At 40.3% G+C, this 27,146-nt stretch overlaps 1 protein-coding gene across 6 annotated transcripts in view; it reads left to right on the plus strand.

Moving 5' to 3' along the window:
• The window catches only part of GUCY1A1 (guanylate cyclase 1 soluble subunit alpha 1), a 70,232-nt gene that overhangs the window by 15,625 nt on the left and 27,461 nt on the right, over positions 1-27,146 (plus strand). For 4 of the 6 annotated variants that reach the window (XM_061142239.1, XM_061142241.1, XM_061142240.1 and 1 more), the window contains exons 2-4: positions 14,830-15,221; positions 21,996-22,057; positions 26,532-26,590. In XM_061142239.1, coding sequence (XP_060998222.1) covers positions 14,964-15,221; positions 21,996-22,057; positions 26,532-26,590 — 379 coding nt within the window. In that variant the 5' untranslated portion in view covers positions 14,830-14,963. Of the gene's footprint in view, positions 1-8,497; positions 8,617-11,147; positions 11,269-14,829; positions 15,222-21,995; positions 22,058-26,531; positions 26,591-27,146 lie in introns of those variants that run through there. The other 2 variants (XM_061142243.1, XM_061142242.1) reach the window with 2 other exon arrangements.

Consider the following 27,146-nt stretch of genomic DNA (forward strand, 5'->3'; position numbering starts at 1 on the left):
CTTCATCAAGAGGTTCTTAATAAATTATTGCAAGTATTTTGTGGTTCCAGCCAGACCCTGGAGAAGACGGGTTAACTTTTTCTTTCTTGCAGCCATTCACAAGTGGGCCTCTTCAGAATGTTTCCTGTGAGCTGAACAGAGGTATTTTAACTTAATGCTCAGGCATGGGAAGCATTGTTCCCAGAGACAGTCCATTTTGTACACTTCTATCTATTGGAATAGATATTCAAGCTATTGTACACTTCCATCCCTTTAGTGATTCATTTGTAGCAAAAGCAATAGAACAGAAAGGGTAAAGAAAAAGAAGCAATTCCAATATGGAGTCAGATGTGTTCTTCCCTGTTACAGTAACTTGTGATGGGGTTGGTGCCCCTTTAACAAGAGACACCCGAGAATTATCATTCTCTCTGCCTCTCTCTCCCCCTCATTTGAAGGCACTGTGAGAAGGTAGGCATCTGCAAGCCAAAAAGACAGCTTTCACCAAAACTCATTCATGGTCACGCCATGATGTTGGTCTCCCACCTGTAGAACCTGAGAAAATGCATTAATATTGCTCATGCCGCCTGGTTACCCAGTTTATGGAGCTGTATTATGGCAGCCTGCATGACCACTGTACCCTGACTGTCTTCAGACTCCCAACAAACACCCCTTTTTGAACAGTGCCCTCTTCTTTTTCCTTCTCAGCACACTTTCCTTATTTCTGCTTCTCCATCTGAATCATAACACCTTTAAGTATGAATATTCCCAGAATCTTCAATTTGGCTATTTTCTATTTCTTTTGTTGCCCTTTAACATTGAACAGTTTGAGTTAAAGTCCTGATTTGAATGACTTCCTCTATGTGGAGAATCACAGATTCATATCTCTAATCTGTTTTATGCTATTTAATTAAAGACTTGAATTTTTAGATGTATCTCTATCCATATGTCCCACTTAACAGTTCACGGTCCATGTGTACAAAACACAGTGGACCATCCTTCTCTCAACCTGGCTTCTGCTGCCAATTTCTATTCATGGCACATCATCCTCCCAGGCAGAACTTGAGTCATCCTGCTCCTCGGACCTAGTCAGTTGTCACTGATGCCAACTTTAATTTTGGACTATATCTGGCACCATTCTTTCCTGAGCTCCCCACAACTTCCCGTTTCCCCTCAGTTCACCCACACTGTCCTTCTTTGACGGCATGCCCTTCTGCTCATGACTTCACGTCCAATCTCTTGTCATTTTCAAATGACCTTAGTGAACTTCATGCATTTCTATGTGCAATGAGATTTTTTTCCCTTCCCCAAAAGGTAAACATTAAATAATAAAATGGAAAAGGAAGATAATTGACAAATATAATAAAAATGAATAGGACAGCTCATACAAAACAATAAAATAGGAAAGGAAAATATATAGGAAAACATTTTCAAAAAAATTTCTTCTCCAGTTGTTACGTATTTGTGTTTGTGTTGCATGTACAGAAGGACCTAGGGAAAATAAAGGGAAAAGATGGAGTGACCCATATAATAAGGACTTGATACATCTATATCCCTTCCATGTTTATACCAGATGACTCCAAGCTGATAGTCTTGTCTTTTAATTTCAGCATAAAATAATTTACTAGAGGCCTACAGCTGGATAAATTGTGACCTGCACTGGCTTCTTAGATTAAGGCTGGAAACATACTTAACTTTCAATTAAGTGGCAGAGACAGGGTAATGAATAAGTCAGGCTATTTAGAAAATATGTTTGGAGAATTAAAGAAAGACTAAAGATAGCTTCTTGAGAAAGTGCAAAAGGTGATGAGAAAATCATGAAAAAGAGCCTGGGGAAATGTTTTAGAAGCTGTAGATGCCAAAACAATTTTGTAGTGTGCATTCATATTGGTGTGGTATGAAGATGAAGTGTAGCATGTACAGTAACTTTCAGGTGTGAAACTTGAGCTCAGAGTACCAAGTGTGAAGTTCTTGAAGCCATTTCACTGTGGTGGGGTGCCCACAGAAGGCGGGGGCTTCCCAGCCTTTCAGTTGAGGAGGCGATCAGAGTGCATGGGAGTGAACCCTGGACTCCAGGTCAAATGGCCTCCCTTTCTGAGTAACCTCTGACCCTCAGCAGCTCTGGGTTTGGGCCAAGTCACAAGAATCTGGATTTCTGTTCTGCCATCTGTGAGTGGGAAGGATTGCAGTAAATAATCTCTACTGTCTCTTCAGGCTCTGAACTCGTGTTATGTAAATGCTGTGTCTTTGTGTTGACTTTTGTGTAAACGATACTGAAATGAAGGAGAAGCATTGTTTGGGTTCACTGTGAACAGGAAAGTTTCTTGAAACTTTCCCTATTTCCAGGCAGTTAGAGATGAGAAGGCCTTAAAACAATGTTGTTGTGATTTTGGATTTAGTGGGAAAGGACTCACTCTCTCAACATGTCCTTTGCGGTATCCAGATATATACCTGCAAACCCATGGTCAGAAGCCAAGTGTCATTTCTGGTAATGATTTCTTTTGAACCAATGTGGCTCAGACAGTAAAGAATCTGCCTGTGATGCAGGAGACCCGGTTTCAATCCCTGGGTTGGGAAGATCTCCTGGAGGAGGGCATGGCAAGCCACTCTAGTATTCTTGCCTGGAGAACCCCGTGGACGGATGAGTCTGGTGGGCTATAGTCCATGGGGTCTCAAAGAGTCGGACACAGCTGAGCGACTAACACTTTCAATCATAAGGTAAAAATTCAGAAAGAATTGAATTTCTGTTGGGATTTGCTGCATTTCTTTGGCTGGCCTGGTTTCAGCATAAGCTTCAAGCACTGTGTGTCAGTGTCAATGACAAAAGACTGTTTTCTGTCTCAAGAATCATCAATCAGAGCTGAACAGAACACTTGAGAAGACCCCTTCCTGCCTGGTGGCCTCTAAATGGTCAGTGGCCTGTGCCCCGTGGACCTACCAGAGAGACACTCCTCCGGTGTTGCCAGGATGGACCCCTGGGTGAATGGTAGGGGAGGGGAGGGAGTCTTACTCAAAATCTAACACTCTTCTGTGTCAGCATTACTCCAGTCCACCTCTATTTTTTCACCTTTTTTAGTCTTTTCCTTAGGATTTTAAAGGAAAATTTCTCAGAAAAATATACTTTCCTGTAATTTATTCCTCTGCTTTACCATAAAGACCCCTTGAGCATGTCGGAGACACCCACAGACTTTCTAGTTGTCTTCTGACTCTACTTGCTTCCCCAAACCATAGAGATAAAAGTAAAATTTTGCACAACGGGGTCTTATGAGAGTTCATGGGGTCCTGAGAGGGCATCTCACACCTGCATTTCTGGGATGTCCTGGCTACATTCCTTCGGTCCACAGGCCCAATGGCAGGTAAATTTAATCTTTGTTTTCCCAGACTGTATGTACTGTTGGAGGAATTTGAGGAATAATCCCTGTGATATAGAAAAGGTCCCCTGTTTATCAAAGGCACCCTAGCACATTGGATTTATAATCAGATGGGCCTGGGTTCACTTCCTGTTTCTGCCACTCACTAGCAATGATCAAGGACAAATAATCTATGTTTTAGATTCTTTTTATGTAAAAGATATAAATACACACTCCCCATAGGATGGTAGTGTTGATTCAAGGAGAGAATGTATATGATGTTTTATAAGATCAGCAAACCGATTCTATAAAGGATCAGATAGTAAATAGTTTAGGCTTTGGTGGCCTTGGGGGTCTCTTGCAATTACTTGGTTCTGCCACTGTTGATCCAAAGCTGCAGTTGTAGGCCACGTGTAAATGAATGAATTTGTAAACATGAAAATCCCTGTTTTCCCTGTATTATCAGTACTTCACTTCCAACACCAGATGTGTGTGTTTCCTTTCCCCAGAAATTGTGACACCCGCTGGGTGCCCTACAGTTTAGTTCAGTTTTGAGACCATATCCCTGAGTTAGTGTCAGATCCTGTAGGTTGAGGGCACAGTCCCACAAGACTGCCCTGGCTTCAGCTCCTAATCTCACATTCATGCCTCTGGTCATGAAGCTGGTCAGCTTCTGACCAACTAACTGTGAATGAAAGGTTCCCACATCTCCCCTCCTTGCGTTCCATAATATGCTAGACGAGCTCACAGAATTCAGGAAAATAGCTTGCTTACTGTATACCCATTTATTATAAAAGGATACATTCAAGAACAGTCAGATGGAAGAGACACACAGGGAAGGTGTGGGGAAGGACCTGGAACTTCATGGGCTCTGGGCGCCCCACCCTCCTAGCACCTCCACATGTTCCCCAGCCCAGGAGCTTGCCACCACAGTTGGGGTTTTCTATGGAGGCTTCATTATGTAGGCATGATGGTTAAATCATTGGTCATCATTTGCAGAGACGTGGATGGACTTAGAGACACAGAGTGAAATAAGTCAGAGTAAAGCGAATATGATGTAATATCACTTATACATGGAATCTAGAACAATGGTGCAAATGAACGTGTTTGCAAAGCTGAAAGAGAGACACATGTGGATACCAAGGGGGTAGGGGTGGGTGGGAGAGATTGAGATTGAGATATACAGACTACTACAGATAGAATAGATAGCAAATGGGAACCTACTGTATAGCATGGGGAACTCTACCCGGTGCTCTGTGGTGACCTAAATGGGAAGCAAATCCAAAAAAGGCGGATGTATGTATACATATGACTAATTCACTTTGCTGTACGGCGGAAACTAACACATTGTAAAGCAACTATACCCAAATAAAAATTAATCAAAAAAATAAAAGTGCAAAAAAAAAAAAAAAGAAAAATCATCGGCTATCAGTGATTAACTCAAACTTCAGCCTCTCCTTCCCCTACCCACTAGAGATATGGATGGGATGTAAAGTTCCAACCCTCTAATCCCAGGTTGCTTGCTGTGTCCTAGGCGACCCAGGGGCCCCCGGCCACCAGCTACCTCATTAGCATTAAAAAAAAGACCATCGCTCTGGAGATTCCGAGGGTTTAGGGAGCTGTGTGCCAGGAAGCAGAAAAGAGCAAGAGTGGGCAGAGACCAGATATATATTTCTTATTATGGCACAACATGGCCGTGTTCCAGTGAAGCTGTATTTATGGACATGGAAATTTGAATTTCATGTTGTGCTCGTTTATCGTGAAATATTCTTTCGGTTTTCCTTCACTTCATCATATGAAGACCATTCTTAGCACAAGGGCTGGACAAAAACAGGCAGCAGGCTGGATTTGACCCACAGGCCATGGTCTGCCAGCCCCCTGAGTTTCCGGGTCTTCCTCGGGGCTGGTTTATTTTCCTCTGACCCTCCCACTGTTCCAGGACCAGCATCTCCTCCACCACCCACGCCTCCATCACGATGCATTTCTTCTTGGTCTCCTTGTTTTGCTCTTTGTTTGTTTCCATGTGGCCAGGCCTATACGTCTTGATTAATTTATTCTTGGTTAGGCTGGAGAAGGTTCCATCTCCAGCAGAGCTTACAAGTCTTAGGTGTTTATGACTCTGTTAGTTTGTGGTCCTTTTTTCTCAAGGATCTTGGTAAAAGTTCCAAGGGCTTTACTAGAAGAATTAAGACTCACTATTGTGTCTTCTTCCAGAATCTTCCTTCCAAATGTGATAGGTTAGAGTTCAGATAATTTGACTTTCTTCCACTGTAGAGTGAATCCATGCTCATGAGGTCACCCTTCTTTCCCATCAAGGGGAAGTCACTTGGATGCCTCTTCATTGTTCAAAATATTAAATCAGATGCTCCACAGATGTGACAGTCAATACCAGAATTGACTTTACTCTTGTCACAAACCTATTTTAGTCAGATGTTGGGTGGCTTATCTTGATTTCACAAGTATCTTAAACATTGTCCTAAGTGTCTCACCTCTCCTTCCTCATCACCTAAACCTTTCTACAAAATAAACTAACTTTGAGAGGTAAATAGATAAAAAGGTTACCATTGAATCAATTTTGAGAAGAATCGGTAACTTATTAAAGCAAAAGTTGGAGATAAGATTCTTTGTGTAATAAATACTAACCACTTGTCAATCTAGCATTCTAGGAAAAGAAAATCAGATACCATGGGATTCCTGTTTTAGCTTGGTTTTAATTTAAAAATGTTCCACATTGGAAATAATTTGGATTTATTGAAAATAGTATGCACTGTAATGATATAAGATTTGCTTGATTGATATAACAAGTTTGGTTTAATGAGTGGAAAAAGAGATTTAAAAACTAGCATAGTTCTTCAATGTTTATTCTAATATTTTATTAAAGAAATTTGGCATGCAACTTATTAGTTAATAGAATTACATAAGATGAAACCAAAATAGAATCTTAGTGCTCTGGGTTATGCTGTATACTCCATTATTTTGTAATTCAATAAACGGAACCTAACTGTTGACATAGATACGACTTTCTTGGTATGCTGTAATGTTCTTCAAGTGGAGAACGTTTTCTGTATTTGTGGTACACTAAGGCCTGGCGTGCTTAGCATGGGGTCACAAAGAGTCGGACACGACTGAGCAACTGAACTGAACTGAAGCACCTGCTATAAATGAGTTTACTTGGCTTTGAAAAGTGATGATTAAAAGTGTCATAGGTTTAACATATTACCTGTCTTTCTGAGAAGATAGAATACATTTGTCAATCATTTATTTAGTTGCTTCTGTGAGCCTGATTGTTCTGTGGAATGCTTTTGCATAACTTTTCCCTAATCATTCATATACCCCTGCTTCCTCATCATTTTATGGGCAAGGTAACAGCAGCTCAGTGAAGTTAAGAAAATGATTCAATATCACTCTATTCCTGAGAAGTAATTGGGATGGTTGACTTCACAGCACATGTAGGAAATAATTCTTATTAGGATACCTGTTTCCATATGGAGAGAGTTGGGGTGAATTAGCTTAGGAATTTTACTAAATTCACAGAGTTGATAAAGGGTAGAGTCAAGAGTTAAACACACAGCCTTTGGTGCCGGAACCTAACTCAGCCTTTGGTTCTGGAACCTGACTTGGGTCCTCACACCTGATCTGTTTTGAAAGTTTCATCAGTGTTTACTACCTAAATAGTAATGAAATCCATAGTCTTAGAGAATGTGACTATTTTTTCCCTAAGTAATTAAGTAGGATTTCACCTTACTTGTAAATTTCAATCAAACACTGTTGAAATACAGGCATTTCTCATATAACATGATACAAGTGTTCCTAAAAATCTCTGTATGCTGCAGAATTATGCACTAAAAATAAATGGACTTATGGGAAGAAAATGTGTTGAAGTGAAACCAATCAACACTTAACAGCACTAGCTAGAGCTATAACGGTCCTAACAAACATACAAGCTTAGTTAAAAAGACAAGCTGAATTCTGATGAATACCGCACTATAGTAATTACAGGACTGGTTTAAGGGGAAGAGGTAGCTTGATGGGAAGGGACTGTAGGAAAGTGAAGAGCCTGATGAGTTATTGAGAAAGGGAACTAAAAAAGGAAACTGTAACAAGACAGGGTGTGTATTCAAGCTGAGCTGAGGGGACTTGCAGGGGCGAATGGGGGTCTAGGTGACCCCTATTTTACACTGATGTTATCCCTCATTGGTGGGTATGAGCTAAACCACATCACAGAAATACACAGTATTTATCTGCAAATAGTTGAAAACAAAATGGCTTTTTATAGGGTAAAAAGGAATCACTTGTCTCTCGTAACTCTGCGTAAGAATCACCATATTTTCCGTAAATATATTCATAAAAAGATGAAGTCATTGTAAGGAACTATTTGAGCAGTATAAGTATGATGTGGATTCTAGGAAGAGCTGGAAAGTATTCCACATATTTCTGGAACAAAATATTGAAACATTTATCTGATTTCCTTGTGACCTGCCATTATGAGGGAATGGGATTTAATTTGAAGAGCTACTAACTGTATGCCCTCAGATTTCAGTGATAATCCTGGTAGAGAGGTTTAAAAGCACAGGTATTTAGAATTTATAGTCCCCAAAGTTTTACTCTTTAATTAGTCATAAAGCATCCTGTAACAGTTTTCTATACAAATTGAGAATCAAAAAGTGATAATTCTTAGAGTTAAGATCTCCCAGCTCTAGAGTATCAACGTTGCTCTTATTTCAAAGTTGTCACTGAATTGCCTGCTGAATCTAAGAAAGGTATGGATCATGCCCACCTTATTTTTAAGAAAAAATTAATGTAATGTGTTAAGCATCTGTGTCCGGTGCTGTAGCTTTAGCAAGGCAGTTATTTTTAGGAAAAGGAGAGTTCCTTGTGTTTTGGGTCCCCAGGGCTGAGGTTGCCATGAACTTTAGAGGTAACTTCCTTATTCTGTGGAGGGTGACCAGCATGGGCTCTTAGTAACAAAAATTTAAACTAAGCATCTTCCGCTGGTGCAGAGAGCTGGAACTGCCTTGCACTGTGGAGGTCAGTAGCCGGCCTAGAATCTGAACTGCTGTCGGCTTGCCCATGTCTGTGCTTTGGAATAAGGAGGAGCTGCTTCCCTAAAGAAGGCTTCAGAGGAGAATTGGAGCAGCCCAGTCCCCATGAATGGTCATGTAATATTGCAAACCCCACATCTGGACTTGGTTATGGCTGAATAACCTGGTCTTGGGAAATGAGCTGTGGACAACTTTAAAGGGTACTCTTCTGGATCCTGGTCTCCCCTGGGCTATGGTTTACTGATAAGGTGAGTCGGGAGCCTGTGGGCTCCCTTGCCTTCAGCCCCACGTCCCACCAGGAGACAAAGCCTGTGGGTTGTCTCTCGGAGATGCTTCGAAATTGATTTGCTTTTTATCCACAGGGCCACTCTCTGATCCAGCCCAGATCAGCCGCCTGTCCAACTCTGACCTGTCCCTCATGCCCTCATCCTGCATTTCAGATAATCTCTTGAAAATACAATGGTATTCTCACTTCTTAGTCCCCCAGCCCTTAGAAGAGAGTGGTGGTTTAGGTGGCATGGTTTACACACCCCCCATCAGTACTTCCTGACCTCCGCTGGCTCATCTGCATCACCCTCCTCAGGTTTTCCCTGGCTGCACGCTCCGGCCGGGCTGGGCCCGTTCATTTCCTGGGACGTGCCCTGGTCTGTCCTGGCCTCCAAGCATGCTGTTTTCTCTGGGGCTCTCTTGGCTCACAGTCACCATTCAGCTTGGGTGTCTCTTCCTCCCGGTACTGGATTGGGATCCCTGGTGTCACTCCGGGAGTCGGGGGTGTGCCCCCTTTGATAGCACACGTCATACTTGGAGCTGCGTGTCAGAAGTAGTTTTCCTAAAGGAATCCTCTTACACTACTGCTGGGAATTTCAACTGGTACAGCCACTATGGACAGCCACTATGAGCAGTGTGGAGATGCTTCCTTTAAAAACTAAAAATAGAAGTTCCATATGATCTAGCAACCCCACTTCTGGGCATATATCTGGGGAAAACCATAATTCAAAAAGAGCAGGCACCCCAGTGTTCGCAGCAGCACTGTTTACAATAGCCAGGACATGGAAACTACCGAAATGTCCATCAACCAAAGAATGGATAAAGGAAATATGGTGTTTTTATACAATGGCATATTACTCGGCCATAAAAAGGAATGAGATCATTTCATTTTCAGCAACAAGGATGGACCTAGATATTATGATACTAAGTGAAGTAAGTCAGAGAAAGACAAATACCGTATGATATCACTTATACGTGGAACCTAAAATATGACACAAATGAACTTATTTGCAAAGCAGAAACAGACTCACAGACATAGAGAACAGACTTAATGCTGCCAAAGGGGAAAAAAGATGAGGAGGGGCTAAATTAGGAGTAAAAAATTAAAAATAGTCTAGTCTTCCTGCTAGATTGTAAGCTCTGCCTGACTATGATGACTTTTGCCCATGGCTCTGCCCTTGCACCTGGAAGAATGTGCCATATATAGTAGGCCACTCATAAATGCTTGTGGAGTAGACTGGGATGTGAACAAATGAAGGGATGAAGCAGGAAGCAGGACGCAAGCTAATGCATCGGAGAATCTGTGGGAATGGAGCTTACAAAAAGCAAAATGCCAGGGGTAGGTCAGGTATGTTTGGAACTTTAACTTTCAGGAGCTCATGACTGAATTTAGCAAGGAGGCTTGGGTGACACAGTGAAAGCAAAGCCAGAGCCTGGTAGGTGGAAGAATAAATCTTGTGTAAACGGGGTGAGTGCTGCACGGGGCTGTGACTGGAAAAAAAGCAGAGCTGGCATTGGAGCTGGGAGCAGGGGCATCATGAAGGAACCTGGCTCTCCCTTGCCCTTTCCCTCCACTCAGGGAGGCACAGTTTTTCTACTACTTTGTCCAGCTTCCCTGGTTTGTCACAGGGGACTGTTCTGTAAATATTGCTTCCTGCCAAGTGAAAAGAAACACATTTTGAAGTCCTGATTTTTGAAATGTTATTGAACAATTTTTCAGCTTTAGAGGAATGAAAACGTTCGATGTTCTGAATATTGAGCTGCCTTCTTGACATTTGTTTATGAAGATGGTTGCCACAATTTGGGTGGGGCATGCACACTTTATCCTTACGGAGGGAGTTTGTTTTGAAGTTCTCTCTTCTTTCAGCTACTCTTCTAAATCTGGACTTTGAAATTTAATCTTAAAACACATATTTCTTGAATCACAGATTTCGGTGTGGCTGGGTGCTAAGCCTGGCATGTGACCTGCTATTGTAAAACAGGTTTTCTGTGTGAGAGAGTACATATAGGGTGCTTCCCCCCACCCCCGCATTTTTCATATGTGGAAAACAAGGGTTTGTGCTTAATTCTTTCCTTAGAGATTAATGATGGAGTATCTCATTACCTACACAGCAATGCATCCTGGTTATTTTAAAACATTTTATATTGGAGTATAGTTGATTTATAACGCTGTGTTAGTTTCAGGTGTACGGCCAGTAAACACAGATACATATACATATATATATACTGTTTTTGCATCCTGGTTATTGATATGAGGTCAATAGACGGATCTTTATTGTCACTCTAGAGGAATTAATCACTTACCAGTAAAAGGAGAAAGCGTTCAGTCAATTTGGAGGCTATTTAATCATCAGCCTGGGGGATGGCAAATACCTCTTTGAATTTCTGAGAATATCTCTTCCACTGCCTGCCAAGGCTTTGTCACCAAATTTATCAGTTCAGTTCACTTGTTTTTTTCCCTCCCATGTCACTACCACATCTACACCCAGCTCTGTACTGCATTCAGGAACTGACCCAACCATTTCTGAAGTTGCTGCTAATGTTATACGAAAGAATCGTCACTGGTTCCCTTGAAGAGCATAGTCTGTCTTCCTGGCAACCTGGCAAATGACTGACAAACATGACTTTCCAAGGTATTGGCATTGGCTGCATCTGTTTGTAGTGTAATTTCATCAGCTGCACAGACGAGGGACGCTAATTAGTTTGTTGATACATATGTGATTTAATGAGACTAAACACTTAACTGATCTTGAAGTAAGCACAGTTTGTTTCCTGTTGCTGTTTTTACTTTAATTAAAAAAAACCAAAAAAACATGTTAGGCACATTGGCTGGAAATCAGAGCACTGTGTCATCTTGGAGAAAAAAGAATTTCCAGGAAGTCTGACTGGTCAGTTGTGTCCTGCTCTAATGAGATTGAAGAGAAGAGGATAAAATATTGGGTTTGAGAACAAGGGTTGAAATCCAATTTAAATAGAAGATTAAGCATAATGGAAGAATTTTCATAAACTACATTATGTCGGAATCCTCAGTGCAATACTAAAATTATAACATGTACCAGAATAACTGATTTTAGGAAGAAATTCCAGACCCGCATCAGCTCCAACATATAATCTTCTATTTTTATGGCCTTTTTTAAGTGCCCTCTTTTCTAGTTATTATATTTTTATGTAACTGAAACTATGACATTCAATTAATACAATTTTTCTTCCTAAGAATTCACATAAAATAATGGTATTTTGATTTTTATTAATAAATATTTATTAAGAATTATCTACTAGACTCTTAATTACTTTCAAGTTGTGCAAAACCGAATCCAGAGAGGTTCTCTATTTTGGGAGTGGGAAGAGGTGATGAGGAAGTAACTCTAACCCCATGGTTAAAATTACATTTGTATTAAAACGCTTCATCTAATTTGCTTAGCTTTTTGCAAACATGAGTCAGTACTATGGCCTGTGCAGCCTGTTTTCATGGGACCATGTCCATGCTCTCTCCTCTGTGTATCTGCGGCAGTTGGCAGAGTTGAGGTGTTGACCACAAGCTGAAGTGACCCACTCTGCCTTTATGGGGAGGTTGGACCCCTGATCTACACCATGCCAGAGGACAGGAGTTAATAAATAGTAATAGGTGGTACTCCTGCCAATGCAGGAGACATATGAGGTGTGGGTTTGATCCTTGGGTGGGAAGATCCCTTCAAGTAGGAAATGGCAATCCACTCCAGTGTTCTTGGCTGGAGAATCCCAAAGACATAGAAGCCTGGAGGTCTACAGTCCATAGGGTCACAAAGACTCGGACAGGACTGAAGTGACTTAGCATGCATGCTTAATAGTGTTGCTGAGAAACATTAAAGATTAAGAAACAGCTACTTGTAGAACTGAATCTTAAACAGATCTTGGTGGAGAGCTGTAGATCTGCAGGTCTTTCAGAATCCAGTAACTGGTCCTCCATCACCAGATCACCTCTGGGCACCCAGCAGCCTTTGAGACAGACCATGCCCTCTTCTCTGCTGGCAGAATATGGTTTCTGCTCCTTAATGCTGAAAGCATCTCCCTTTGTACCTTCCTGAAGATTCATAAGTTATGTATGAACAAGGATTTGGGGTTTGACTTTAAGAAACAGAGTCACGTAGGTGAAATCTTTGAAAATGGCACAAATGAACTTATTTACAAAACAGAAACAGACACACAGACCTAGAAAACAAACTTAGGGTTACCAAATGGTTAAAGGGGGAGGGATAAATTAGGAGTTTGGAGTAAATGTATACCTCTGGCTGATTCATGTTGAGATTTGACAAAAAACAACAAAATTCTGTAAAGCATCTATGCTTCAATTAAAAAAATAAATACACACTAAGGGAAAAGAATCTGAACGAATAGATACATGTATATGTAAAACTGAACTATTTTGTTGTACGCCTGAAACTAACACAACATTGTAAATCAACTATACTCCAATATAAAATAAAAATTAAAAAAAGAAGCAGAGAGTTCCAACGGTTTCTTCTGGACTGTCAGCATCCATCATCTTCCCCAAACCTGATAACCCAGCAATGCCCCAGGGGCTGTCAGATGTGAATTCAGCTTCCTTATTTGTCCCAGTTTGGAAAATGAATTGTCCATTGTTCTAAGCCTATCAGTAATTTATCTGTGACAAATTATAAGCTGATGTTACATACATTAGGAACATACTGAGAGCACTGAGGTGCATAGAAACGACACAAAGTAATTGAACTCCAGTTCCAAAGACTGAAGTATAATCCTCTATGCTGGATGATTCAAGTACCACCAGCCAGCGAGCAGGATAATTACGTTCTTGTTTGCTTCCTAATGTAAACTTATAAACCATATCTTCAAGATAAATTAATTCTAGTGTATAAACTAAGCCTGATTGTTTAGAAACAAGTGTAACTTGATAATATATGAGTTTGAGTTAATTGAAACCCATTGGCTGTGGAATCTATGTACCTATGTTTGAACCATAGCTCTTGCACTTTCTAGCATTTCAAATCAAAGATGACACAAACGTTGAGCCTCTGACCCACTGGTGATAAGAATACCTATTTCAAGTGGTTGCTGTGAAGCTTAAATGTAAATACAGGGTTATTAGCACTGTACCAGACCATGTGTTCTTTTTCCCTCTTTTTTGAGTTTTTTGATTTTCCAAGTATGGAAATAGTCGGTGGACCCAGTTAATCAACATCATTGTATTGTTGACAAGCTGAATTTACAACCAGATGGTTCCACTGAAAAGTTAACTAATGAGACATGGGTTGTGAATTATGGAGACTCCATTACAACATCAACAAAAACAAATGTACAGGGGAAAATTAGCGAGAAGGGTCATGCTCCTGACTTTGGGGACTCCTAGGAAGAGAGGCCTTCTTGGATTACTCCAGCGTCATCTGGATTTGGATTCAAAGCCTCCTGTAAATCCAGTGGCCTATTCTTAGGAATCAGGAGTCTTTTGAAAAAATATTATTTGTTTTTCATTTTGGTGATATTTTAAATATATTTTACTATTTGTAGAGATAAGTGTCTTTGGCAGTAATCATTTCAATTAATTTTTTTCATGTAAAAGACAATGTTTCAGATCTAACAACATATACTTGGGCATCATTATATACATTTTTTCTTTAGGTATGTTTAGGAGACATTATGCATGCTATTCTGATTTTTTAGAAAATACAGACTAGTGAGAATTTAGTAGTATCAGCAGTGATATGACATAGTTTGAGACCCAGCTTCTGTCATAAAACCACAGTATTTCACCCTTGTGGAATCAAATGAGACCAAATGGGCTATAAAAATGGGAATCAGTAGTTTGTGCTAAAGACATTTTGGAGAAAATTATATTCCATTTGAAAAATATTAAAATACAAAAAGCAAGTATTTTTCTAGTATACTAGAATGCACACAGAAGAAGGAAATGGCAACCCACTCCAGTATTCTTGACTGGAGAATCCCAGGGACGGAGGAGCCTGGTGGGCTGCCGTCTATGTGGTCGCACAGAGTTGGACATGACTGAAGTGACTTAGCAGCAGCAGCAGCAGAATGCACACGTAGGAAATAAGATCTTTACCAAATGTTCCATCCATTTATAATGGGCATTTGCACTAGAATTTTTTTTTTTAACTTGAAAATGACATAGGACTGTATGGTCTTCACTTTTTCATACCTGTATTTTTCTCTTTCCATAGGAATACAGAGTCACTCCTCTTTCTCCTCTGACCTTCTGCAGCCCCTGGACTCCCTGGTCACCAACATCTCTGGTCCACTAGTGACTTCTGTGTGTCCATCCTGGTAAAAAGAACCAAGCCCAGGAGCGATCACCATGTTCTGTGCGAAGCTGAAGGATCTGCAGATCACAGGGGACTGCCCCTTCTCCCTGCTGGCCCCGGGGCAGGTCCCCAGAGAGCCCTTGGGGGAAGCCACAGGGAGTGGGCCAGCAGCTACCCCAGGGCAGCCGGGCATCTGTCCAGGTGTCCCTGACAAGAACCCGCCCGGAAGGCTTCCCCGGAGGAAGACCAGCCGCAGCCGGGTCTATCTTCACACTTTGGCAGAGAGTATTTGCAAACTGATTTTCCCAGAGGTGAGTGCCTGCCCTTTCAAGATCTTACTGACATTTTGAAAATGGTAATAGGGTGTTTTCCTAAGGAAAATGTGAACACTCGCTTTCTCACTTTCAAGGCTGCAGTAGATGTAGACAATTTGACAATTTTCTGAAAACATTTAAAAACATTTTTAAAAAGCAATCATTTTCTTAAATTGTGTTTAATCTTAAAATGTTTACAGTCTTGCATTCTTTTCCAAAGCATCCTGCACTCTGACAAGTTTTATGACTTTGAGCAGCTGTTTCATCCTCTTGGCCTCAGCATCCTTATCTGAAAATAGACATACTGACAGTCCCAGGTCCATAGAGTTTGCACAAGCATTAGGTGAAATAATCCACAGCTCTCACCACCCACCAAGACCCATTAGTTACTTATGGGTGGTAAGCTATTTTTTTTTTTTTTAATAGATTCATTAGCTATTTTTTTAGAGCTAAATTCCTTGGAGAATAACTTATTCTCTGCTGGGTTTCCCTCATCTAATTCCTAAGAGCATCATCTGTTCCCGCCAACTTGCTGAAGTGGGGAGACCACCCCCCCCCGCCTTGTTCTGCTGGGTTGGTCAGGGTCACAGGCCTGTTCATGTCACCCCTGTCACCAGTTTGGACATGTCTTGGTGTAGGTCTGTGGGCTGCACAGCCTAATGCTGTTTTGAGATCTGGAGCCCCACCCTTAAAGGGATTCAGGAAAGATAAACACTGTATAGTCTCATATGTGGAATCTTAAAAAACAATAACTCATAGAAAAAGAGATCATACATGTGGTCCCCAGAGGCAGAGGGTGAGGAAGGGGATTAGAGGAAGGTGGTCCTGAGATGTTGGAAGATAAGTTAAATGAGTACCATGGGTGTAACTCATGGTGACCCTGCCATCCTGTGTGGTGTGTAGGAAGGTTATCAGGTACATCCTCTGAGTTCTCATCACAAAGACAAAGATTTTGTTTTCCTTTCTTTTCTTTGTGCTGCATCTATATGAGAAGATGGATGTTAGCTGAGCCTTATTGGGGTCATCATTTCACACTAGATGTAAATCAAGGTGTCATGCTGTATGTGTAAACTTAAACAGTAATGTATGTCAATTATTTCTCAATAAAACTGGGGGGAAAAGAGAGAACAAGAAATGCTGGGGACAGGCCATAGACCTAATTAGGTAAAATATGTTTGGAATAGACAGGGCTTATGGAGAGCTCCTCACCCCATGGGGCTAAAGAGAAGAACCACTGAAAAGTCTTCATGGTGTGTGTTCCTCCCTCTGTCAGTGTTCACAGTTTTATGCAAATTCACTTAGCCTAGGAGATTGGGCATTGAAATAATCAGATTCTGGCTCTCATAATTTATTGATGATTTTTAATTGACTCCACACCAACCCTTTGCCTTGTGAGAAACACTGGAGGACCACAGGCTGCTGACTTTTAGGACTGGAAGGACCTTCAGGGGTAACCTTGTTTCATTCCCAAGAAGGACCCGAGAGGCTGAGTGACTTGACCAAAGTCACACAGCTTTTGTAGGATACAGCAATTACTGCTGTCAGCAATATGGGCTCAACTGGCAAAGAAGAGACTTGAAGCTTGAAGAATGGATAAATTAGAATTGGCAGGAAGTTGAGGGAACTTATTTCAAATGTAAGATAAGCACAGTAGTAGACTGGCTAGTGGCTTTTGAGATGGAAATATTTAATTACTGTCTCCCCGTTCCAGTCACCAGCAGCCAGCGTTGGCTGGGGTGAGAGATGCAGCTCTTCCCGGGCAGTTGCTTGGTGTCAGTCTGGGAAGCGGTTGGCACCCTCATTTCCAAGGGCAGAGCATGGGATGAGCAGATGGTGAGGTTGGGAAGCTGGAGAGCGGCCATGCTTTCCCCAGGTCCTGTCATTACCCCGTTGGCTTCATTATTTTGTTTGATAAATTCTGAATTCCTACAATGGAAGTCATGCATGTATTGGAATCTCTTTTAAAAACATTCAGAATATCAAATACATGCGTTCTTATTTTCCTTTACTTAGGATAATCTGTGTTGTTTGTTTGCGGGCTCACGGGAGCTTTGGGTGTGCTGTCGTGTAGCAGGGAAAAGCCAGGCTGAGGACTTTAGGAGGCGAGAGGGCTGCGCTTGACCTGAAGAACCAGGCCTCTTTCCCACAACTGAGGCCGTTTTCATTCACGTTTCAGCGAACATCCCAGGGCCGGATACATTCATGCTGAATAGCAAGCAAACTAGATTACTTCATCAGCTATTCAAACACCTAGGTGTCTTTGATTAAACAGGGCTTTTGTAAAAACTGATCTTTTTTAAGTGGACAGATTTAATGCTTAACCTACTGTTCAATTTCAGTCCCATCAGTAGCCCAAAAGAAGAGACTCCAGAGAGCATTTGATGGCATCCTCGTTCTTGTTTTTGGTAATTAGATGTAAACTCCAGTTATGTTTTATGGGGGGCAAGTATTATAGTTTGTTATTCTTAGCAGATTTAGAGTGGGAGATGGTATTCCAGAGTCGTGGAATCATAGGTTACAAAGGTCTTATAGCTCATCTAGTGCAAGCTTTTCATTTGTTTGAAGAAATTAAGACACATAAAAGTTAGATCACTTGCTTTAAGATAACTAGGGGAGATGGAACGGTCTCTGCACCTCATTCATAATCTGTTGCTCTTCTATTATATTATTAGCTGATTTTTCATAGAAATTCTCCCCAATAATCCTGTAAGCTCCTCAAGCAGAGTATTTTTTTTTTAAATAACTGCATCATGATCTTAGCTACAGTTATAGCAAATCAGAACCCATTTCCTGAAGTGAATCGAGTCACAGATGCTTATATGAGGGCTTCTCAGGTGGCATTAGTGATAGAGAACCCACCTGCCAATGCAGGAGACATCAGAGATGTGGGTTCTATCTCTGGGTTGGGAAGATCCCCTGGAGGAGAACATGGCTTACCCACTCCAGTGTTCTTGCCTGGAGAATCCCATGGACAGAGGAACCTGATGGGCTACAGTCCATGGGGTCGCAAAGAGTCAGACACGCAGCTGAAGCGACAGCACGGCACACAGCAGCCCACACTTATATGAAGGATCTTATCCCAAGTCAAACACCTTGTAGACTAAGGGGATCTAAAGGAGCTCCTGAAGTCTCTGAATGTGTTGTGAAATATTGGATTGCAAGAAGAAAAAAAGTAGTAGTATTCCATTATCCTTATGAGCTAAAATTTCCTTGGTCTAGAAGAACATTAAGAACTATAGAAAACATCCCATCCCAGGTTCTGCCATACTTAAAACCTTTCAGTGACTTTTCTTTGCTCTTACATAAACATAAGCTTTCTTAATGTAGCCTCTAGGCAAAAAGAAAAAAAGGCAGAAAGGTTAAAAATCATCTGAAATAGCAACTAGTCCATAAACCAGACCGATGAAATTCCATTCAGAGTGTTCCCAGCAATACTGGATCAAACGGCAGTTGCACCTGAAGTGTTAATATACTAGTACCTCCAGAGCCATCCTGCAGCCATTGATTCTGCATCATGAGGCGTGAGATCTCAGGGAAGTTGAGTCCTGCTCCTGATTTTCTTGTGATCTGCATCATCTCAGGGTGCAGGCTCACGATGTGTTCGAGAAGCCTTAGAGCCAAGGTAGGAAGCTCTAGGCACCGGCAGCCTTTACCAATAAATGTTTTGTCTGAAAAACTTGTGGGTTTTGTTTTGTCTTGTTTTGAATTTATAACAGTATTCCAGAGGAGCAATGGTGTATGATGAAAGCAGACACCAAAGCCTGTTTAGCTGTAATATCACTAACGTATGCTGCTACAGCTTGGCTAGGACTTCAGAACTTTTTACTTAAAAAAAGCAAATTCTTTTTTAAAAAAAAAATTTATTGGAGTAGAGTTGACTTAGAATGTTGTGCTAGTTTCAGGTGTATAGAAAAGTGAGTCAGTTATACATATACATGTATCCATTCTTTTTTCAGATTCTTTCCCCTTATAGGCTATTACAGAATATTGAGTAGAGGGCCCTATGCTATACAGTAGGTCCCGAGTTCTGATTCAGCATAGAAAGTCAGGAAGACACCTGTTCTAGGAACTCCAGCAATGAGAGAGGGACCATTTGTCCTTTCTTACAATGACAGCATATATGTTAGGAGGAAAGGACTAGAAAAAGAAGTTCCTGGTGGCAGTGGGAAGGAAATGAAAGACCAGGAAGAATACAGACTGAGAATAGTAAAAATGTGTCCTAATGTTTAACCAAAAGGTCAAGAGGAGGAGAGAGGATGGTGATATTTCCACTAGTACTCGAGGTGAGGAAGGAGAAAGTCTTCAGGGGCAGAAATGGATGGATTTTCTTTCCTTGTTGCCCATCCCAAGTTCCTGGTCAGAGCAATAAATCATGTATAGGCAAATGTAATTCAAATTATTTTAACTTGGAAATAATATAAATTGTGTTTTCGAGCAAGCTGCAATGGTAACATCTCTGTACTGAATTATATTGAATTATATTATATACTGAATTACATTGCTTCACTGATATAGATGTTACAGACTAAGCCTTCAGGACTTGGAATGGCTGACAGGGGAGATGATGTGCATTCATTCCTTTCTCCCTTCATTCCATCAGTATGTAGGTAGCATCTCCTGTGACCAGGTACTTTCTAGGTGCCTGACATGCAGTGGTGAGCTAAACAGATCTTCCCTGCCCTTTTGGAGTCTCTATTCTAGTGGAGAAGACAGAAAATAAGAAAAAAAAAAAAAGGCCGGTTGCAAATGCTTGAAGGACAACCAAGATCTTCTGTGCAGGCAGTGACCATCATGTCACTGATGACCCCTCTTCCTTATAGTGGCTCAGCTGTAAAAAATTCTGCCTGCCAACGCGAGAGTTGTGGGAGACGCAGCTTCTATCCCTGGGTGGGGAAGATCTCCTGTAGGAGGAAATGGCAACCCACTCCAGTATTCTTTCTTGGGAAATCTCATGGACAGAGGAACCTGGCGGGCTACAGTCCTTTGGGTTGCAAAGAGTCAGACACGACTGAGCATGCACACACGTACTCACTTTCTGTCTGAATAGGTTTTAGAGAAGGACAAAACTCCGAGCAACCCAGAGTTTCGTGGGTTTTCATCCACAAAGACTTGCTGGTGTTTGTGATTCCAGAGTCCCTCTCTATGAAGTCAAAGCCCCTTGATGGGGTGAAGCTGATACTGGCAGTCTTATATAGAACTGATGGGAATGCCAATGGCTACAAACTTTTATGAAATTGATCTGGAAAGAGCTACTGAAAATTGAGCTGCTGAAAATCCATAGATTTTAAGGATTCCACTTAAAATGATATAACCTATAGAAATAAAAAGCAGTACGTAAGGACAAGAAAAAAACAAACAAAAATACCCTTGAGATATTGAAGCCTTCTTAAGCACCCTAGGCTGTCTGCTCCTGCCTCCTTTAGGGTCTCAAGTCTAATGTTTCCTTCTTCCTTCCCTGATTTAAAAGAACATGCCCGCATTTCCTTTCCTAAACCTGCTCTCTGCCTGCTAGGCAATCACCCTTTGCCACAGGGTTCTGGGCCCTTGCTCAGAATCTGCCTGCTGGCTTGACACTCTCCAGCCCTTCTTTCTCTCTCTCCTTAGCTAAACCATCATAAAAATTGGTATATGGGTAAATTTAAGTTCTATTTTATTTCTTTTCAGCACTTGTATTGTCTTTCAAGAAATTTCACATTTAAGTTCTATTAATATATGCTGTTTAGAAACCAAAAGTTCTTTTCATAATTTCATTAAAACAGAAGCTTGGTCGATTTTGCTTAACTTTACTGTCTCACTTGACCAGTGGAAAGTCTAAGAGGGATATAAATAGTTCTTAAGGAAAAAGGAATTTCACAACTTGGGACAGAGCCAGAGAATTCTCCACTGTCCTCTGGATAAACTACAGAAGGCGGCTGTATACACATGCAGATACATAGAATTTTTTTTTTTATGGAATGTAAAGAAGTTACCAATGATTTACTTTCTACTTATTAACTGGTTAGGGAGAGCAAGCTGCTAAGAGATATTGTCAACCAATATTTAAAACTATGCAGGCTTACATACAAGTATTTTGCAATCTAGGAAGATTCATGAGATACTCAGAAATCAGTAAAAGAGAAGAACACTGTAAGTATTTTGTGAAGATTGTTTGTTCAAGGAAAAGAAATGAGTACAAGTTTGGGGAAATCCAAGATTTGTTTCAATCAGTAATCAACTGAACTCGGTGACAGATTGGATTTAAGGGATAAAAGAAAAGGAAGAGACAGATGCTTGGAGTTTCTAGAGCAGGAAGAGACAGGAATGATACATGAGCAGAATGTGAGACTGTGGGAGGGTGGAGGATCTCAGCATGGGGTAGGGGGCTGCTATGGGTCTGTGGAAGGAATGAGGGTCTCCTGGCTTGAGCCCCGCTGAGACTGAAGTCCTGGCTGCGTGTCCAAGGGGTTTCCTGACCTGGAGGAAGGGGTGCCTGACTTCAGCAAACTGAGTCTCTTGTGTGATTCCAGCTCGGTGGCTGTCGGAACCACCCACCAAGGGCACAGCCCACATCCAGATTCAAGTTTGTTTGAGTCCTTGGCTTCTTCCCAAATGTGCGAGCCGTTGAAAATCAGTCCTCTTTTCCACAGGGGTAGTTCAACTACACTTGTCATTAAAGTAGCAATGCTTCTGCTCCTTCCTGACAAGCTCTCAGAAGAAATTTTCGTGAAGTACATATCTTCAAGAAAATGATTATTTAAGGGAGTGTTTAAAACTTCTCTTTTCAATTTTCAGTTTGAGCGTCTGAACCTTGCCCTTCAGAGAACATTGGCAAAACACAAAATAAAGGAAAACAGGTAAATTGAATTATTTCAGTTGCATGAATCTCCTCTTACAGTCACTGACACAGCTACTAATAACCAGTGCTTAGTGGTGTATCGCATATATGAATCATTTTGGTATGCCAGGAACTGGGCTAAGCATTTTAGCTGCCACTAATCTGAAAGGAAGTGTGTTCATTTTTCACAGTTCATATGTCACTAAGCTCAGGTTTCTATAAAATGTCTAGAATTTTATAGCTGTTTAGGAAATGGAAGAACGGAGTTTCAAGCCTGGGTTTTTCAGAGCCCGTGATTTTAACCATGTTACCCTGGGCTGCTCCATTTAGTAAACTCCCCAAAGGCCTATTCTTTTCTGCTAGGGTGTAATTTCTGAAATATTTAACAAAGTGAAGGCGTGGATCAGAGCAGACTCCTGCTTGAAGAACAGTGCCAAGAATCTGGGGCCAGGTCCCAGTGCAGCCTGCCTGTCCCCTTGCCCCAGCCTGAGCCACAATTTTTAAAAATTAATTAATTTATTTTAATTGGAGGCTGATTACTTTACAATATTGCACAGGTTAAATTTTTAGCTCCTGCATCAGGAGGGAAGGATGTGGGAGCAAGAGGTAGACAACTTGGGAGTGGGGCGACAACTGGATCAGTCCTTATGGAAGTGTTTCAGTATATTCCTAACTAGCTTGGTTATACTGATTATACTGATATTCAGATACCTGTTCTATTCATACTTTTTCTTCTACTCTGTCTTTGAAATTTTCTTTAAGAAAGCTTTCTGTAACAGTTTCATATATAAGGTGAATTAAAAAAAACTAAACAAACCCTGATTTTTAGAGTTCATTTTACAAATACATCTTGGCACATTTACTGCTGGCTCATTTTCTTGATTTGGCTTTGTTTTGGTTTCCCAGAAATGGAAGGATTATTTGCTGTGTAAATACTACAATAAACACTTGCGTTCAAATTTCAGAGTTGAATTTGCAATTTTTGCAAACCAGTACCCTTGTCGGGAATATTTTATACATTCATCCATGTGTCTGCTGCTCAGGAGGGGATCATCTGCTCTGTGAGTTTTCTGGGCTTAATTTCACTTGCTGACTAACTGGTTCCAGGCTGCAGGCGGCAGGCAAGCCAAGAAGGGGTCAGAGACAGGTCCAAAAAGAGAGTGTGAATCTATGTGTCTGACAGAAGCTGTGTTTGCAGAGTGATACGGACAGCATTCCTGGAGCCTCTGACCTTAATTCTCAGTCCGGCTGATAAGATAGCCAGCAAGTCCTGGAGCTGTGCTACTGTGTCTGTCTGCCTGAGGCCTTGGCAGCCAGTTGACTCAGAATTTATTCCCAGGGCTTGGTGTCCTGAAATGTGCCTAAGCTTGATGCTGATATTCAATTAGGATGTGTTCCCAGAGATGGAACTCTTTAAAAAAAAAAAAAAAAACCCTCAAACCTTAAAGAAATGATTTTATTTGAAATTTTGAAAAATCTTTTTACTTCTTCTTTGACTTCTTAAAGAGTTGATCATACTTTTAAATTGTCCTAATGATTAGACCACTGTTGAAATAAGAAGAGGGACTTTTTCTCTTCTGAGACTGCCTGCTGATGATGCCAAATGGCTTGTCTCTGCTTTGTTTCTTTAATTCTTGGCTATGTTGGGCCTTTTCCCCCATCTTTCTGGCAGGTCGGCTGCCGTTTCTACTGAGGTCAGTGTGCTGACTGCTGAGGGGAACTTCACTTTCCCTCCCACTACCATTTTTAAAATTTTAAATTTATTTATTTTTAAGTTGAAGGATAACTGCTTTATAGAATTGTGTTGGTTTCTGACAAACATCAACATCAACATGATGTTTCTGCCAAACATCAGCCATAGGTATACATACGTCCCCTCCGTCTTGAACCTCCCTCCCATCTTCCTCCCTATCCCACCCCTTTAAGTTGTTACAGAGCCCTGATTTGAGTTCCCTGAGTCATCCAGCATACCCACCACCAGTTTTAAGTGAAGCAGTTTTATACAGTCATTATGATACCCTTTTGGGTTGGTTTCAAGCTTTTGCTTTTATCTTTTCCTAGTACCTTTTGATCACATGATGTGTGAACTCATAGCTGGTGTATGTCTGCCTGTGTGTATAACACACTTCATTTGTTGGTGTACATGCAGACATATACCTTCTTTTAAAAAAAATTTTGAAGGTAAATTTAGGGAGCTTATTTTGAATGTCACTGTGTGATGTTTGACTTAGCTAAGCTTTGCTTGGAATTGGCAGAAGAGTTCTCTGAGCAGCTTTAGGCTAATTCTTAAAAAAAAAAAAAAAAAAGATGCTTAAATGAGAAGAAGGAACAAATCTGAAGACTGACTAATATAGTATATAACAAGGGGTTGGGGGTATCTAATTCACACTAGATGTAATACCATAGCCTGATCCCCAAGTTATTTAGATAATAACATCTTTCTGACTGTTGTTGTTCAGTCGCTAAGTCATGTCCAACTCTATGTGACCCCATGGACTGAAGCACTCCAGGCTTCCCTCTCCCTCACTATCTCCCAGACTTTGCTCAAACTCATGTCCATTGAGTCGGTGATGCTATCCAACCATCTCATCCTCTGTTGCCCACCTTCTCCTCCTGCCCTCAATCTTTCCCAGCATCAGGGTCTTATTCTAGTGAGTTGGCTCTTCGCATCAGGTGGCCAAAGTATTGGAGCTTCAGCTTCAGCATCAGTCCTTCCAATGAATATCCAGGGTTGATTTCCTTTAGGATTGACTGGTTTGATCTCCTTGTAGTCCAAGGGATTCTTAAGAATCTTCTCCAGCACCACAGTTTGAATGTATCAGTTTTTTGGTGCTCAGCCTTCTTTATGGTGAAACTCTCATATTCAAACATGACTACTGGAAAAACCATAGCTTTGACCAGATGGATCTTTGTCGGCTAAGTGACGTCTCTGCTTTTTAGCATGTTGTCTAGGTTTGTCACAACTTTTCTTTCAAGGAGCAAGCATCTTTTAATTTCATGGCTGCAGTCACTGTCTGCAGTGATTTTGGAGCCCAAGAAAATAAAATTTGCATTGTTTTCACTTTTCTCCCATCTATTTGCCATTAAGTGATGGAACTGGATGCTATGATCTTAGTTTTTTGAATGTTGAGTTTTGAGCCAGATTTTTCACTCTCCTTTTTCACCCTAATCAAGAGGCTCTTTAGTTCCTCTTTACTTTCTGCCATAGAGTGGTATCATTTGCATATCGGAGGTTGTTGATAATTCTCCCAGCAATCTTGATTCCAGCTTGTGATTCATCCAGCCCAGGATTTCACATGTTGTACTCTGCATATAAGTTAAATAAGCAGGGTGACAATATACAGCCTTGATATACTTGTTTCCCAATTTTGAACAGTCTTTTATCTCATGTTATAAGCAGTATACCTTTATGTGATCAAGTAGCTAGTGGCATGATTTTCCTTGTCAAAAATTTTTTCTTTTGTAATTTCTCTACATGTATCATGCTTTATTGAAATACGTTTGATATAGTATTTTCAACTTATGCCTATTTGTGATCTTGGCTTGTCTAATAGCAAACTGAACCACAAAATAACTTGGGTATCTTTTAATATGCTTTAGTAGTTTTGTAAATTTGATTTTAATCAGTTACCACTATCAGAAATCATCAAAAAAAAATTAAGCAAACATGAATCAACAAGTTGCCCAGTTGAAATTGCAAAAACCTTCTATCAGTCAAAATGTATGCTATTATCATATATCATTAATCATATATATTAAATTATATTAATTATTATTAATATATAAATATATTATAAACTTTTGTGCTACTTAAAGCAGTTCAGTAATTGAATAAGGAATAAATTTCTTTAGTTACTAATTTTATATTAGGTCAAGGATAAAAGTTTAATGTGATGGTGCCTGATAGTTAAATATATAGAACCTAAAACCTAAAAGTAGCGTATTCTGTGTATTTGCTTTAGAAAATAAATAAGGACTTACTTAGAAGTGAAATCCATCAGTAGGTAGATTTTTCTTCTTGGTTGGTTTATCAGAAAAGCCCATCCTGATTTATTATCATCCTTGGCCATTTTGTACCACAACGTTTTCTGTCAGTACAAACCTCTGTCCTATTAGCTTATATGAAGTTAGTTTCAGAGGTAACTATACTTTATAAAAAGTGTAAATCCATGGCTGATTCATATCAATGTATGACAAAACCCACTGAAATGTTGTGAAGTGATTGGCCTCCAACTAAAAAAAAAAAAAAAAAAAGAACTGAAAAAAAAAAAAAAAAGTGATGAAACAGTCTAGATCATGTGTATTTGGGGGTTTTCCAACATTGATTTGGTTTGTACATGTCACTGCTCCTTTCCTTTAAACTCGACTGTCAAGATTTGCCTCTACAGAGAAGGTAATTTAAATTATTTTCTGTCATCATTTTTGTATGTTATAATCTGAAATTCTAGCATTCATTTGTCAGTTTATAATTTAAGATGTTGAAATAATTTCAGGAAATCTTTGGAAAGAGAAGACTTTGAAAAAATAATTGCAGACCAAGCAATTGCAGCAGGTAATAGAATTAAGTATGTGAAATTAGGAAATAATTTGTTTATAGAACTATTTCACCTTTAAACTAAAATTTTCTATTCCTAGAAAATATTTACCTGGAGAACTAATATTTTCTTTAAAATATTCATGTTTATTTGTTGGTAACATCCAATGTGAAATGTTTAATATCATGTTTTGTGTTAATGTAAAGAATAGCTCTTTTTCATACGTATACCTTTGTTTGACCTCAAACGTTTCCTCTTCTTACAATGTTTATTTGCTGAGAAATAGATAAAGCTGCCTGGCAGGCTGATGCATAGACATTCATATGCTTTGGTCTTGAACTTAGTAACTAAGTGTCCTTCATTTATGCATGAAAAGTTCTACTCAACATAGTAACAGAAGTAACTTTTTAAAGGTTGGAAGCAATTATGAGAAATTATGAGAAATGTGAGCACTGCTCACATATTAATACTTAGTTTGGAAGAATCAAGCAGACGAGTGACTTTGTCATACTGTCCTTTTCAAAGTTTGAGTACATGGACCAACTGGTGAGGTTTTTTTTGAAGTAGAAGATT

Source organism: Dama dama, chromosome 5 (assembly GCF_033118175.1).
Source record: "Dama dama isolate Ldn47 chromosome 5, ASM3311817v1, whole genome shotgun sequence".
Lineage (NCBI taxonomy): Eukaryota > Metazoa > Chordata > Mammalia > Artiodactyla > Cervidae > Dama > Dama dama.